At 44.3% G+C, this 14,273-nt stretch overlaps 2 protein-coding genes across 8 annotated transcripts; one reads left to right on the top strand and one right to left on the bottom strand.

Annotated features, from left to right (window-relative positions):
• Positions 1–245: 245 nt before the first annotated feature.
• On the bottom strand, positions 246–8,185 carry LOC127302313 (eukaryotic initiation factor 4A). 5 transcript variants are annotated; one of them, XM_051332738.2, is made up of 12 exons: positions 8,032–8,185; positions 7,655–7,858; positions 6,875–6,947; positions 6,681–6,787; positions 6,162–6,592; positions 4,713–5,705; positions 4,482–4,631; positions 4,322–4,413; positions 4,009–4,110; positions 3,599–3,695; positions 1,240–1,320; positions 246–770 (listed from the first exon to the last, which is right to left on the bottom strand). In XM_051332738.2, exons 3-6 carry the CDS (start codon positions 6,943–6,945, stop codon positions 5,367–5,369), a joined length of 948 nt encoding a protein of 315 aa, XP_051188698.1. In that variant the 5' UTR covers positions 6,946–6,947; positions 7,655–7,858; positions 8,032–8,185; the 3' UTR covers positions 246–770; positions 1,240–1,320; positions 3,599–3,695; positions 4,009–4,110; positions 4,322–4,413; positions 4,482–4,631; positions 4,713–5,366. The 5 variants fall into 5 exon arrangements, with proteins under 5 accessions (XP_051188698.1, XP_051188699.1, XP_051188697.1 ...); XM_051332739.2 differs by having other exon boundaries at positions 246–763; XM_051332737.2 differs by lacking the exon at positions 1,240–1,320 and having other exon boundaries at positions 4,318–4,413.
• A 1,615-nt stretch (positions 8,186–9,800) lies between these two features.
• LOC127302311 (uncharacterized) lies at positions 9,801–14,264 on the top strand. Of its 3 annotated transcripts, XM_051332734.2 has the most exons (9): positions 9,804–10,819; positions 10,917–11,086; positions 11,200–11,262; positions 11,415–11,434; positions 11,544–11,588; positions 12,311–12,420; positions 12,882–13,021; positions 13,694–13,782; positions 13,892–14,264. In XM_051332734.2, the coding sequence occupies exons 1-9, from the start codon at positions 10,729–10,731 to the stop codon at positions 14,022–14,024; spliced, it is 861 nt and encodes a 286-aa protein (XP_051188694.1). In that variant the 5' UTR covers positions 9,804–10,728; the 3' UTR covers positions 14,025–14,264. The 3 variants fall into 3 exon arrangements, 2 of the variants coding, with proteins under 2 accessions (XP_051188695.1, XP_051188694.1); XR_007852814.2 differs by lacking the exon at positions 12,882–13,021 and having other exon boundaries at positions 9,801–10,819; positions 13,892–14,025; XM_051332735.2 differs by lacking the exon at positions 12,882–13,021 and having other exon boundaries at positions 9,801–10,819; positions 13,694–14,264.
• The last annotated feature ends 9 nt before the right edge of the window (positions 14,265–14,273 follow it).

The raw sequence follows: 14,273 nt of genomic DNA, 5'->3' as shown, positions 1-14,273 counted from the left end.
CCCGGCGCAAATGAAAACGCAAGACATTTATAACCTTAAATTTATCAATGTTGTCATATATGACTGAGATTACTGGCTTTAAATGGCGAGACACATGCGAAGTCCTCCGTTAGCTACGCATACATTGGTACTAAGGAAAGCAGTTAGACTGATAGTCTACTCCGTCCCGTGCATATGCTATAGAACCAGCAAAGCATATGCTGATGGCATGTGTGTGAAAAAAACATCAGATATACACGAAAAAATTGCGATTAAGGAGCTTTTCATTCCATAGCAATAGAGTTGCAATCAACAGAAAGGCAATTACAGATAAAATCAGGTGTATATTCAGTCCAAATGTACCTTCTCCTTTCCGTAATAGTGAGCACAGACATGTGCGGCAACATTGCATGCTCTTCAAATAAAAACAATAGGGAACCAAGAAAAACCGTTGCTAAGCTCCATTACATCATAGAGAATAGGTGCAATTTCTGAACGCTTAAAGTTACCATTGTTCAGCAGCTTTGACAGCATCAGAGAATCAGTTTCAATAATCACTTTCTGAAACTTCTTATCCCTGGCCAGAATCGCACCTCGAATAGCATGAGCCTCCATAGAGAGGGCATTAGCTGCGTTTGGGTAGAATCGGCCCTGGTGATCACAAGCAATGGATCCATAGGCCGCTTCCCCGGGCCCAGAACTGAAAGCCCCATCACCATTTGTTTTTGTCCAGCCAACATTAGGAGGGTGCCAAAAGGTTGTGATTTTAAGCCATGCTTGAGACCTGCATTCTATAGATTATATGCAATGTCAAGATCATATGCAATGTCAATTATAGACATTATAGAGGACTCAGAATAGCATATGAGAATACGCCATAGATTTGGTACTGAAATTATAATTAGTACAAATCAATTAAGCTAAAGAACTCACCAAAAAATATTGATTCTATTTTTCTTAACCTGTTATTAACTCTTAAGAAAGATAAATCATACAAAGCTCCTAAAGCTATGAAGCTCACTACATGCCATAACCGCATTGCCTTATAGAGGGATTCATTCAAAGTTAAAAAAATCACAAAATGTACAAATCAAAAAATCATGAAGGGACGCATGTCCCAGGTAAATTTAACCACATCAACACGACCTGAAAACCATCAGTGCTCATGGAATCCCTCCTAAATCCATCAAGTCAGGAGGCGATAGTGTGCAGATAGAAGACAAGTTCAAATGGATTGTCCAGAAAAGTAATGGGCCTCACATGAACATGATCCACGTGGTAAGATCTCAAGACCTAACCAGAAGATCTGATGAACGTATATGCCATCAAACATCGTACTTCCTGTAGGAAGAATATGGCGAGAGACAAAGAAAAACAAACATTTTAATATTTCTAATGCAAGTAGTAGAAATTAGTTCTTTAAAAATTATACATATGGCCAGAGACAAAGAAAAACAAGTGTTTTATATTTCACTCAATCAATCATAGATGTACAAGGAAGTAAACAATCCTTATTAATTTCGAATTATGTCATTTCTGCAAGTTAAGGAGGCTATCAACACCATGAGCCAGTTTAACAAATGAAAGAGGAGGATCTAGGATATAACACATTGATGACCCATCATTGCTGTGCTCACCCCAGAATGCCTCGCGTGGCCCTGGGTAGCGGTGGCATTCTGCTGCATGTAGAATAATGATTACAACCAAGGAAAATATACAGCTTCTTGTCATTCCTTTATGTTTAAACACAATTATACATCCAAATTTTGACAAAGTTGAGACATTTTTGGTAGGACAGAGGGAGTAGTTCAAAAACCATAAGCATTAGAGAGACAATAAAAAAAAGTCGATCTAACATTGATGAAGTGTAGCTGTATACTAAAACTGCAAGTATGTTACATTCGGTATAATATCAACACATCAAAGGCAGCATAGACAAAAGGAATAAGAAGTAGTAACATTCTACAAGATCGAAAAAGGCTCTAGTACTATGAAAAATAGCAGCCTGGAAAATCCTTGCTATCCTTGCAAGCAATTTGACAAGCACTTTGTATCCATAATTTCAGTAAGCTACAGACTTGAACAAATAAAAGGGGTAAAGAAACTCCACAAGAACATTTGCGGCATTCAAAACTATACATTACCACCTAAGATATGTTATATGCATTTTATGTTCTGATCCATTTGATAAACCATCATAATAAAATCAAAGACAACAGTCCAAAACAAATAATTGTTTGTAGGAAAGTTATTCAAGAACTTGAGCAGTGAAAAAAAGATGCTCAACAACTCTATGATTCATTCCTCTTCTGATCAAAACTTCAGTAAGCTAGACATGAACTAATAAAAGGGGCATAGAACAACCAGAGACACAAACTTGCAACATTCAATATAATATATGACCTCCACAAAGGATATGCTATATGATGTTCTGATTCATTTGGCACACCATCATAATAAAATCAAGGAATACAGTCAAAAAAAGAAATATTTGTTTCTAGGAAAGTTATTCACAAGAAATTGAGAAGTGAAAAGAAAAATAGATGCTTCGCTAGTGCTGCTCCAGGTAAACTAAGAACAAAAACACAATGAACGTCCATCAGTGTAAACACTTCCATGTTCACATAGTAGTAACATGAATAAGAGGAAGCCAATATTGCAATAGAATTTAATACGCTTTCACATGCTACTGCTAGTTTGGGAGGAACTCGGAGTAGAGGTGGTAATCTCGCCTGTACCCATTGATGGACCAGCTACTCAGTAGAATTTAATAACCGGTGATGATTAACAATAAAATTTTCGCACAGAGATTACACATATGGTAATCTCGCATGTACACATTGATGGACCAGCCACTCAAGGAGCCTAGGCAAGGTCTAGCCACTGGCACGCTGGCCAGCATTTGCCCCGGCTAGGTTAGTAGTAACCACTGTGAGAATCTTATACTCCCTCAGTCCATAAAAGAATGTCGGGAACTTCATCTAAATTTAGATGTATTTATGTACTAAAGAGTGTCAAGTACATTCGAATTTAGACAAACTGTCAGACATCATTTTATGGACACAGGAGTATGTTCTATCTTCTGTAACAACAATACTAACATAGAGGTCGTGGTTCCCATCCAACAAACTGTAGCAACGCGCATAAGCTTCTATCACTTTACAAATCTATAGTACCTGGGGTGATTTCTGAAGGTGTTATCTTCTATCCGAAGTGAAAACACGGATACACAGCTTAATCCATTACACAAGTTTAATTCACTTGTTTGTTTTGGTTAGAATTCTTTGTGCATATTTTTCTTCTGCCCTCTGGACCCCCACTAAGCAGCAGCGGAGCTACACAAGAAAGTTTAGGCGGGCCTGAACAAAGCGATTTAGAATGCATGACAGGGAGCACGAGGGCAGGAGAAAGCCCTCGTGTGATCATGCTCTGCATTTATTCCAATGTGGAAGTCTAAACCATCTACAAAGCCACACAACACCTTTCGGTCTGGTACCTACTACATATTCCAGTCAGCTAAACTAAAGGCATTGTCTATTTTCAGAAGGGAAAAACACAACCATCTAATATATGGAGAAACATCAACCAGAACCTAAAGAAGTAGATAGTGTATGCTCACCAGATATAGGACCTTATGTAAAGGGAAGGCCTAAGAAGCCTAAGTATTTGAATTGTAGCAACCAGTCCACAAGTGTAGCCATATGCCTGTGCTCAAGCTGCATGTACCAACAGAACAAAGCAAAATTAAATGCCATGTATTCTTATTTTGGAAAACATGCCTGAAACACATCAAATGACGGTTGCCCAATATAATAGTTACCATTAAGTAGTCATAGAAAAAAGTTGCAAGAAACACAATAAAAATCTTTTATCAAATACTCAGTGGAAAGGTTCCAATAACAAAAAAAAGTTTGTATTTAACTGAAAGGTGTCACCAATATTTTCATTGGCTTCATCAACAAAAAGAATTTTGCTACAAAAATCGCAGCTAGATTACCGCAATCTAAATACCAACATCAATTTGTGCACCTTTATCGCAGAGCAGCAGTGAAGCTCTGGTTGCACATGCCATCTCCTCTCGCCCCTCTTCTAACTCTTCTTTGATAAATATTCTAGACCGAGCTTGAGAGGCTGAACCCAAGAGAACCAAATTAAAATATACTCTTTCGAAAAATTAAGAACATTTCAAGATATGATGAAAGCAACTTGCCTAATTGCATTTATATCTTAGCTCAGAACACACCAACAACAGAAACAAGAAAATTAAGAACACGAATGATTCTTTTCCAATTAGGCTACCATCCTATGTGAAACACACGCACATAGAAACATTCATACCTACCGTGAAGCTGGAGCCATGTACTTCTACGGTCTAAGGGTTGTTTTTTCTTGTCGGCTGCACTGGTCGATTGTTTCACAGGTTATGTCCCACACCTGCAATTATATTTTCTGTTAAGACATGTTCAATAGATAAAAAGAATGTAGATTGTTCAAAAGATCACCCATTTTTTATCTTTTGGCAGAGGCAGAGGTTCGACGGTTGATTTTGGATCAACAACTGCATCCTTGCCAAACACGTTGTCTGGCAGCTGACCTCCCTGTCCTTTATCTTCACTGTCTTGAACCAAAGGTACCACACCACATAAAACATGCTATATTGAGAACGAAAGATCAGTACAAGCACATTCCAAGAGGAATGGAAGTGAAGTACTATGAAGCGTTGGTAACCGAACCTTTAAACTTAGAACGGTATGAATCAATGATCATCCTGCAAGAATGGAGGAAATTTTCTTAGTCTCAAGTCCAGGTTCTCCGCTACTTTGGACAAATATAAATGGAAGATGCAATAAAAGAAATCTAATGACACGTGATAAGAAAAGCAAGGTGGCCCAAGATACAATTCAGCGAGAACATGTCCAGATTAATACATATCAATGGTCTTCACAAAAGAACCCTAACTCAGCAAAAACATGTCTCCAACAGTGAGCTTAGCTGCAAGCTAGTATTTTCTTAAATTAACAGACATGATGGTATATAATTAAACTCCTATCATGTGAATTATAAATTTATTATATCAAGAAATATTACAGAATAATGAGAAGGACCATATATTTATATGCTATTGTTGCAGTGCTAAATAAACATGCTATTAGTTTTACACTCCACAAAAGGAGCTTATCAGTACCCTCAACATTCATTGTAAAGAGAAAGTGATAGTTCTAACGCCATATACCCCAAGCAAAACAAGGTCAAATGATCATTTCCAGACCAATGTCCTGATTAGTCGAGCAAACAAAAAATGCTAATAAAAACACTTGTAAACAAGCATTGGACAGAAAATGGACTGAAACACAGATGAAAATGGACTGAAACACAGATTGTCCTGATTAGTCCATGTCTCCGTGTGTGGCAGACACTGTGTGGTCCCTTCCCCTCATCTTGTCAGTGAGCCAGTCCACCTTGCGGCGGGTGTTCACAAAGATGACACTCTGGGTAATGGCCAAGGTCTCGTAGAGGTCACAGAGAGTATCCAGCTTCCACTCTTCCTTCTCAACATTGACATAGAACTGCTTGATACCCTCAAGGGTAAGCTCATCTCTCTTAACAAGAATCCTCACAGGCTTGTTCATGAACTTGCGGGTGATCTCAAGGGCCTCAGGAGGCATGGTAGCAGAGAACACCCCAACCTGAATCTTTCCTGGAAGAAGCTGGAAGATATCATAGATCTGCAGAAGATGAAACCACAAGTTAAAGCTATGCAAAAAATAATATGAACAGTTAGGGATAAGTGTATGAACGTTAATAGATCATCAACGAAGATGCATGTCAACAACACTCTAACTGATACAGATAGTATTAACTTCAAACAGTCTTGTGCAAGTTGCAACAATTGTATAGCACATAAATAGTCTAACCTCTTACACGAATACAAGACATTATGGTATAGACGTTTTGGTAGGCTACCAAAACATATTACATTTAGGACTGAGGTAGTAGGTTGCCATGAACGTAGTATCATGTAAAAAAGAACATGTGCAACCAAAAACATAATATACAAAAGTTTACACATTAGGATCGTGTTTCAATGAATAGATTGAACATTATAAAAGTATTATTTGAAACTTCAGTTAATTAAAAAATCTACCTTTATGCATGCAGATGAGGAGGAGTAAGAAGCAAACCTGATCCTTGAAACCACGTGAAAGCATCTCATCAGCTTCATCCAGCACAAACATCTTGATGTGATCTGGGCGGAGAGACTGCCTGCGCAGCATGTCGAAGACACGACCAGGTGTGCCAACAACAACGTGCACACCACTGGCAAGAATCCTCTGGTCTTCACGAACAGATGTTCCACCAACACAGGCGTGCACCTTGACACCTAGGTAGTCACCAAGAGCACGCATGACCTTCTCGATCTGCTGGGCCAGCTCACGGGTGGGAGCAAGGACCAGAGCCTGGCAGTCGACCAAGCCATAGTCAAGCTGCTGCAGGATTCCAGAGCAGAAGGTGGCAGTCTTTCCTGTTCCAGACTGAGCTTGCTGGATCACATCGAGTCCCTTGCAGAAGGGGATAATTCCCCTCTGCTGAATGGCTGATGGCTTCTCAAAACCTGCAAACAGAAGTATTTATACTTGTAAGATGGCCAAACTTTAAGCTGTTATTAAATAGGGTATAAGGATCAGGAATTAGGTATATACCATAAGCATAGATGCCTCTGAGCAGGTTCTCTTGGAGGCCCATGTCATCAAAGCTCTCGTGCACTTCATCGTAGGAAGTGAAAAACTCCTCAGTGTCGCCTTGGCTCCTGCATGTTGCCACGAGCATAAGGCATGAGCTTCATATAGCATGGGATGGCTGTTGCAAGATAGATATTGGTAGAGAGGTGACTTACAGCAGCTCTGTCATCTTGGTGTCATAGTGCTTAGCGTCAAACTGGGAACCCTCTGGTGCCATTCCTGCCATGACTGTATTGAACAAAGAAAGAAGCTTGTTAACAGCCAGGACATGTGGTCAGCAACAAACTAAGTCATCATCAAGACGCAAGCTAATATAGCAACTAAGTTGGACAAAAAAAGGCACTTCCCGAGGAGATTCCATCTATTATCAGATACAAAAAATAAGGTACGCTTCACATCTGCAACAACTAACTATAGTAGCAGTGTACCAACTACCCAATCTAGCGCAGCAGCACGTGCACAGTCCGCCGCTTCACAGCACGAGTGAACACTATTAGATCTATTACCAGCCAGGAACATTAAGAGTGTAAACGAAAGCATCATCAAAACATCGAAAGCCTAGCGTGCATCCAATCCCGGTAAAAAAAATAGCTTTGCAAGCTCCCTAATCAAACCACCACACAAATCTAGCTCACCGGTTCCCACAGTAACCAAAAAAAATCACTCTTTTTAGCTACAAAATCTCGAAACGGAAGCTACAAACCGACGAATCTCGAGATCGAACCACTCTCTGGAAGGGCCAGCTAAAAAGACGCAAAATTTCCTACCCAACTCGCCGCTCCTCATAAAAAAAAACCTCTTTTTCCTGCCGGCCCCGGCCAGATTCAGTGACTAAACCACCCCAGATCGATCGAGAACGAAACTAACTATCACAAACCCAGATCGACCGACTCTGCACACAATAGATCTTCTCTGCGGAGGAGCTGGTCCGTTACCTGAAGCGGTGGGTTGGAGAGCGGATCCGGAGGCTTGGTTGCTGTGGATTGAGCGAGCGAATCCGAGATCGCCGTCCCGGATTCGATCGAGTGAGTTTTGGGTGGGGTGGAGGCGATAGACGAAGAACAAGGGTTTGGTGGAGGTGGGGAGAGAGAAAGGCGGCTTATATTGGTCCCCGACGGAAGCGGCGGGCGGCTCGACTCCTTCTCCGGCTCCTCCTCCCTGCTCCACCTCCCTGCTCCGGCTCCTCCTCTGCGTCGGCGGCACCCCGCCTCCTCCGAGCCTCGCCCTCTTCCTCTGCTCTCAAGAAGTCGGCCGCACAGCAGCCGCCATGAGCTTCCACCGCGCTTCTTCGTCCTCCGCCTCGATCTGGAGCACCGGCGGCCGGGTGAGACCACCACCTCACCCCATCTCACGGTCTGGAGCCCGGCGTCGTGCTGCTCCACCTGCCTACTCTGTACGCCGTGGATCGGGGAGGATGAGAGGAGGCGGCGATTGGGGGAGAAGAGGAGGCACGGGATGGGGAGGAGAGGAGGCTCTCGGTAAGCTAGGGTTTTCACTGCTTTCATTTTTTCAGCGACGCGAGAACGTATGCTCACCGTCTCAGACAAGTGGCCCCACGAACGCACGGGCCCGGATGTCATGCAACCTGAATGACCAGCGGTGGGTAAGAAAAGAAACTACAGATCCAACGGCCTAGGTGCAAAGCGGGTTGCAAAATTTACTGTGGGGGTGAAACGGACGAACCAGATCGATTTGCCCCTCTCAGACCCCCTGGATGGCTGGGTAGTCTTTCAACATTTATAGAAGTAATGGGTTGATGGTGAGACGAGACGTGGAGTTTTGCTCTATCGTACTCGTCTCGTGTGTCAGATGACGGCAATGTGCGCGAGATCGCGTGGCGGTAGCTCCTGAGTTTCGGGTGCGACGCACGTTGCTTCCCGCGGTTCCGGTACAGCCTGTGAATAACGTGGGTGCATGCGGGACTCTAACAGAGCCCGTATTTAAACTAAATAAACTAAGTTCAGTCTCCCGAAAAACGAATTGAGAGCGTATTTGGGCACGGCACAGGACAGAAACCGTAAACCTAAACCGAACTCGATCGCGAAAATCAAACGTCGCGGGAAATCGATTTTCGCGATTGCAGTTGATTTCAGCCGATCAAGCTTAATTCGTTCATAATTCACAACGATAATGGCAAAATACACCCGCATTGGACCTACATTACATACCACGGACCTATAATTAGACTAGAAATTAAGCTTCCCGGAGACTATACTGTCACCGGCCGTCGGCGGAGGGTTTATGACCGCCGACGGTTGCTAGGCAAGGACGAGCGCCGCCACCTCGATGACCGCCGCGCCGGAGGCGCTCCCGCAGAGCGGAGGCGGTCCGTCTGCGTCATCGTCATCGTCGCCGCTCGGGGGCAACGACGGCAGCGGCGGGCTACACGCGCTGCCGGCGGCGGGGCGCCTCCGCTTCCCCAGCCGCCGCCGCGCGCTTCAAGGCGGCGTGCCATTAGGTCCGGCCACTTGCGGTCGGCCCGCTTCCATGCGGCGTCGGAGCGCGACCGCCTGGCGCGCTCCGTCTCCGCCCGGCGGACGGCGACTTGCCCTTCCGGCGCCGGATCGGCCGCTGCCCCTACCCATGCGTCTTGCACGCGTCATTTCGAACGGCGGGATGGTGGCTGTGGCGGCGGAGCGGCGTCCGAGCGCCCGGGATTGCTCGTCGGAGTGGCGGCGGGCTGCGGCGGCGGGAGAGGAGCGACGGGAGGGGAGTAGGGTTTCCGAACCGAACTCCCCTCCGCAAAACCTTTTAATAGGGGCCGTGCGGTAAGTTTTTCGGGCCCCTGAACTTCAGTTCGGACCGACCAATGTTTACAGGCTCTGATCTGCGCGTATTTCAGTCTGAACCCGTAAATCCGTCGGAAAAGTTCGATTGCTGTGTTAGAGATGCTCTTAGAGTTGTCCACCTTGCCACGAGCCTGCATAGAGAGCTTCCGCTCCCGTAACGCCAGTCGGCCCCTCCATTCCGACACAGAGATTCTACAATGGTGTGGGCGTCTCTGTCTTATCCAATGGCTAGAAACGTGCTAAGATTCGTGCAAAAACATTTTGCACAAACAACCTGTACGTGGTACACCTTCTCACCTCTATGGGAAACAAAGTGGACATGTACACTTCGTCCCGACCCAGCTCGCCAGCTCTCTCTCTGTATCCTCTCCCAAATCCCACCCTTTCCCCGACCTCTCTCTCCTAGTTTCCTCCGTCCTCTCCCCCTCTAACGGATCTAGTCTCATCGAGCACCATGAACCGCAGTGAGGAGAAATACTCGAAGACTAGTGCCACCTCCGGCTCCTGATGGTCGAGCTGCAGTGAGCCATCTCTGCCATCCCGGATTTGGAAAGCGGCCATCGCTGGCAGAAGCCCCGGCCATTTGGAACTCCTCAAGGAAGTGCCAGGCCAAAGGAGAACCTGATCTATTCCATGGAGATTGGATCAAGGCATGGAAATTGTGTTGATATTTCATAGCTTAGATCCGTAGCATTTGTTTCCTTTTTTCTTCTTCTTATTTATAGAAATGGATATGAGAGATACCCGTGCTTGTTCCGTGATTGTTCCTTCTTCCTAATCTTAATTGCCAATCTGATTCTCCCTCTTTGTTTCCTTACATAAATATTGTTGATCCAGAAAAATTCGTCATCGTTTCTTCATAGTCTCTCTCTGATTCTTGATGCGTGGTGCGCTTCAAGTTGGATTTGATGCATGTTTTCTTTCTTAAGCAATTCAGATCAGCCAAAGGAGATCTGTACATGATCCAAAACTTTTGGACCAAAACACGTACAGTGATAAATGGGAGGTCTGTTATGGAAAAGGGAGGGCCTTTCTGTCACGAATTTGATATTGGTCAGGGTGTGTTTTGCAAAGTGCAGAAGTCCTTTGCACGAATCTTAAAGCATTAGTGAATGTTCAAGATAGGCCCGGGACTCCCACGTATATGTAGAGGATGATTTCCGCCTCCATTCCCGCTTCTCTTCTCTAAAGTCTAAACCCTCGAGAAACCCTCGCCCCCCATGGCCGCATCGGCGTCGGCGCCGGGCGCCGAGCCCCAGAAGCAGCTCCTGTCCATCATCCGCGACTTCGCCGCCGACAAGTCCCACGGCGGTAAGCGCGCCCCACCCCCTCGCCGCGACGCCGTAAGTACGTAGGGTTTCGCGCGCGTCCTCGCCTTACCCAGATCGCGCCTCCGCTCGGATTTCAGAGCGCACGGTGTCGGGCCTGAAGCGGCGCCTCGACGACGTGCTCGCGGCGGCCGACGCGGCCACGGCGGAGCTCGAGGCCGCCAAGCGCGCGCGGGAGGCCGCGGAGACGGACCTGCGCGGGAGCCAGGTGCAGGCCTCCATCGCCGCCGCGACCATCCAGGCGCTCGAGGTACCGTACCTCCCTCCTCGTCTCCCTCACTCGCCCCGAATCGGCCGGCGAATCATGTCTCCGTTTATCATCGCCCAGTTTGCCTGATTCGGTTTCAATTTCGGCGCGTGCAGGCCACCATCTCGCATCTCCAGGAGGAGATCGCCAAGGTGGGCTCCCAGCTGGAGGAGCTTAAGGTCAGAAACCTCGCAAATCACAGCCAATCAGGGTCCTACTAGTAGTCTCTGTTGCTTTACCACGCATGACACGCTTGTATGCTTTTGATGCTGTGTGTATGATTCGCGTCGGCGGGGTTGCGCTTTTGGTGCTTGATGTAATGTCTCTACAGAGCAAGGAAGACAGTGAGAGGTGAGCAGGATGAACTCTCTGTATTGGCTGTTTCTCTTGTGCTCCACTAGTAGGAATTAATGTAGGATACTGTTTCTGGACGCGGCTAAAATTCTCATGCTTGTTTCAGAGACGAGTTCATCAGCCAGATGGTTGAAATGAATGCAAGGATAAGGTATGCGTTTTTTTTGTTTTTTTGTTTTTTTTTGTTGCCTGTGACAACTCCATTTCGTTTCCTGCATATGCAACCACCTGTAGTTGGTGCTGCATCTGTTGTTTGCTGGTATTGTACAAGACCATGGTCATCAGCTAGCCGAGTACTGCACACATGCCTGTTCAAACTAACAATGAGGCTTACTCACGTCGTCATGGCTGGCCGCCAGTTGTAGGGGGGCTGATAGACTGATATTTGAGAATCACACTTAGATGGTGATCCTAAAAAAGTTGTTTCTGTCGTTGGACTGTGGTTTGGTGATGTAATAAGTAGCTGTGTTGCGCTGAACTTTGTTCCGGCACCTAATTTTTCCTATAGTTTGTTTTATGCTAAACTTTGTAAAACTGAGCGGGGACAGTGGAGCTTGTTGCTTCCTTATGTGTGGATCTCAAAATTACTGTGATATATGAAGTCTGGTGCATTGTTTCTCCATATTTCAGTAATTGTTTTAACATGGGGAGCTTCATTTAATTATACAACCTTGTAAAGATAGCAAACAACTCTTATTGAGGAACACTGACAAGTTATTTTTAATTCTTCAAAAAAGTCTAACAGAATCACCTCTCTGCTTTTCCTTGTTTATGTCCATTTGGTACTATTTACTTTACCTGCTAGCTGAAACTTATGTTGGAAATTTATTGTATGCAAAATATCTTGTGGTAAACTATATTTCTCCTTTGCAGGCAATTTCAACAGATGGCTTCTGTTGAATTAGCAAGGAAATGCTCTGAAGTGTCAGCAGATGTTGAGCAAGGCAATGCAGCAGACTGTAATCAAGGCAATGGAACAGATGGTAAGCAGTGTAACTTCGTTTTGTTGAATCCCTTAAGAAGGAGTTCCTGTTAATTTGCAGTATCCGTTTTATTTCTGCTTCATTGCTTATGCATAGTTGTTAATTTCCTTTTATAGAAAATGAACTATGGATATTGTACTTTTATGTTATGCATTAATATTGTCTGTACCCAAAAGCTTGCTCTTTTTAGTCAGGTCAATCTGGTGTGTGCGTTGTCTGTTGTGCTGTAGAGGACTAAGATTACACATAATAAGGCGATGGATGATAAGAGCTCCCATTTGATTTTATTAACTGTGTTTTCTTCTGTGACTATTTTGTTAACTGTGTTTTCTGCAAAATGTGTAAAGGATATGAATTGCATGATAGAGCTCCCATTTGATTTTATGATTTGTCATCAGTGTATTTTGCTGTATAGACATGTTATCTTGTTTCCGCTTAGAGTGAAATGTTCACCTTGGTAGGTCATAATGTGAGCGACAAGAATGAAACTGCTGAATCAGAAGATATGGTGACAGATCTGGCTGATAAGTTGAGCAATATTGAGGCTGAGCTGCATGCCTTGGAGGAAGAGTATCAAAAGGATCTGCTTGATCATAAACAGGTGTTTCTCCATTCCTCCACCCAAAATTGTGGTATTGCAGAAGCTTTTAATGTATGGGATGCTGTTACACTTGTTTAGTTCATGAGAGCATCGATGATAAACAGCTGATGTGGAAGACCACACCATGTTTGTGTGACAGCTAATACCCTCTTTATATCACCAAACTAAAATTTACATGCTGTGAACCTGTGTGCCTAGGCGTGTGAGTATTATGTGCATTTATCTTCATAGATAAAGAAAATAATATGATGTTGTTCATCAAAGGTGCAAAATATATAATAGCCTGGGTAGGCACGTATTCTGATTAAAAAAAAGTACCTCTGTCCTAAAATATAAGATGTTATTGTAGACCGTTTTAGCCTACCAAAATGTCTTATATTTCCAAGAAACTTGTGCATGATAAAAACATTAGAACTAAAGGAATTCCAAAGGTTTGGTCGGCCTGTAGGTATTGAGGCAAATGTTGATGCTACTGCTGTATAGGGCAGAGAGAACTAGTTCCAAGTTATAGTGCTTCTCATAATGTTTTCTAAAATAAAACACTTGTTTTTTACAAGTGTTGAATTCACTATTTTTTTTGCAGGAATGTGTATTGTTTTTTTTAAGGAGGAATGTGTATTGTTTGATATTAAGAACTCTTTACGTAATGATTTTTGTTGCCTTGTTTTTCAGGTCTGTCAGGAACTGGCTGATGTCCAAGCAAACAGAGCTCTAATAGAGGCTGTGATGGATGAGACGAAGCAGTTGCAGGAGGTCGGGGGATATCCTTTTTACCGGCTGTCTCAGTAGTTATTTCACTATGTTTGTATACACGCTTCTGCTCGTCTTCCTCAGTGAGTGTTCCCAGAAGCTTTCCTTGACTGGGCACAAGCGCATGGCGGAAATGGAGAAATTGCTCAATTCAGTCGCTGAGGAGCTGCAGAGGCGGTACATGTGCCCTGGCTGCGGTACCAACAACATGGGTGGGATGGAGGAGGAGGCGGCGCGGACGTCTTCCAACTAACTAGACAGCTCAGAGCTTGATGTACATTGGCAGCATCAGTAGGTTGGTATGGGCTCCAGTAAAAGTTGTTGGTTGATCATCCGGCTATACCCTTTGGCAGAGATCGTTGCATACGATTACAGTGAAGCCACTAGAACATTGTTTTAACGCCTTCTGTGATCAGTACAAATACATGGCTTGTATCTGTTTCTTGGATGTACATCGAATGGGTCAATAGCAAGAAACCCTCTTTTTTCCTCTTATGGGCTC

This window comes from Lolium perenne, chromosome 5 (genome assembly GCF_019359855.2).
Source record: "Lolium perenne isolate Kyuss_39 chromosome 5, Kyuss_2.0, whole genome shotgun sequence".
In the NCBI taxonomy this organism is placed as follows: Eukaryota; Viridiplantae; Streptophyta; class Magnoliopsida; order Poales; family Poaceae; genus Lolium; species Lolium perenne.
Note: the sequence above shows the minus strand (reverse complement) of the source record. Positions and strands in the feature narration are given on the sequence as shown.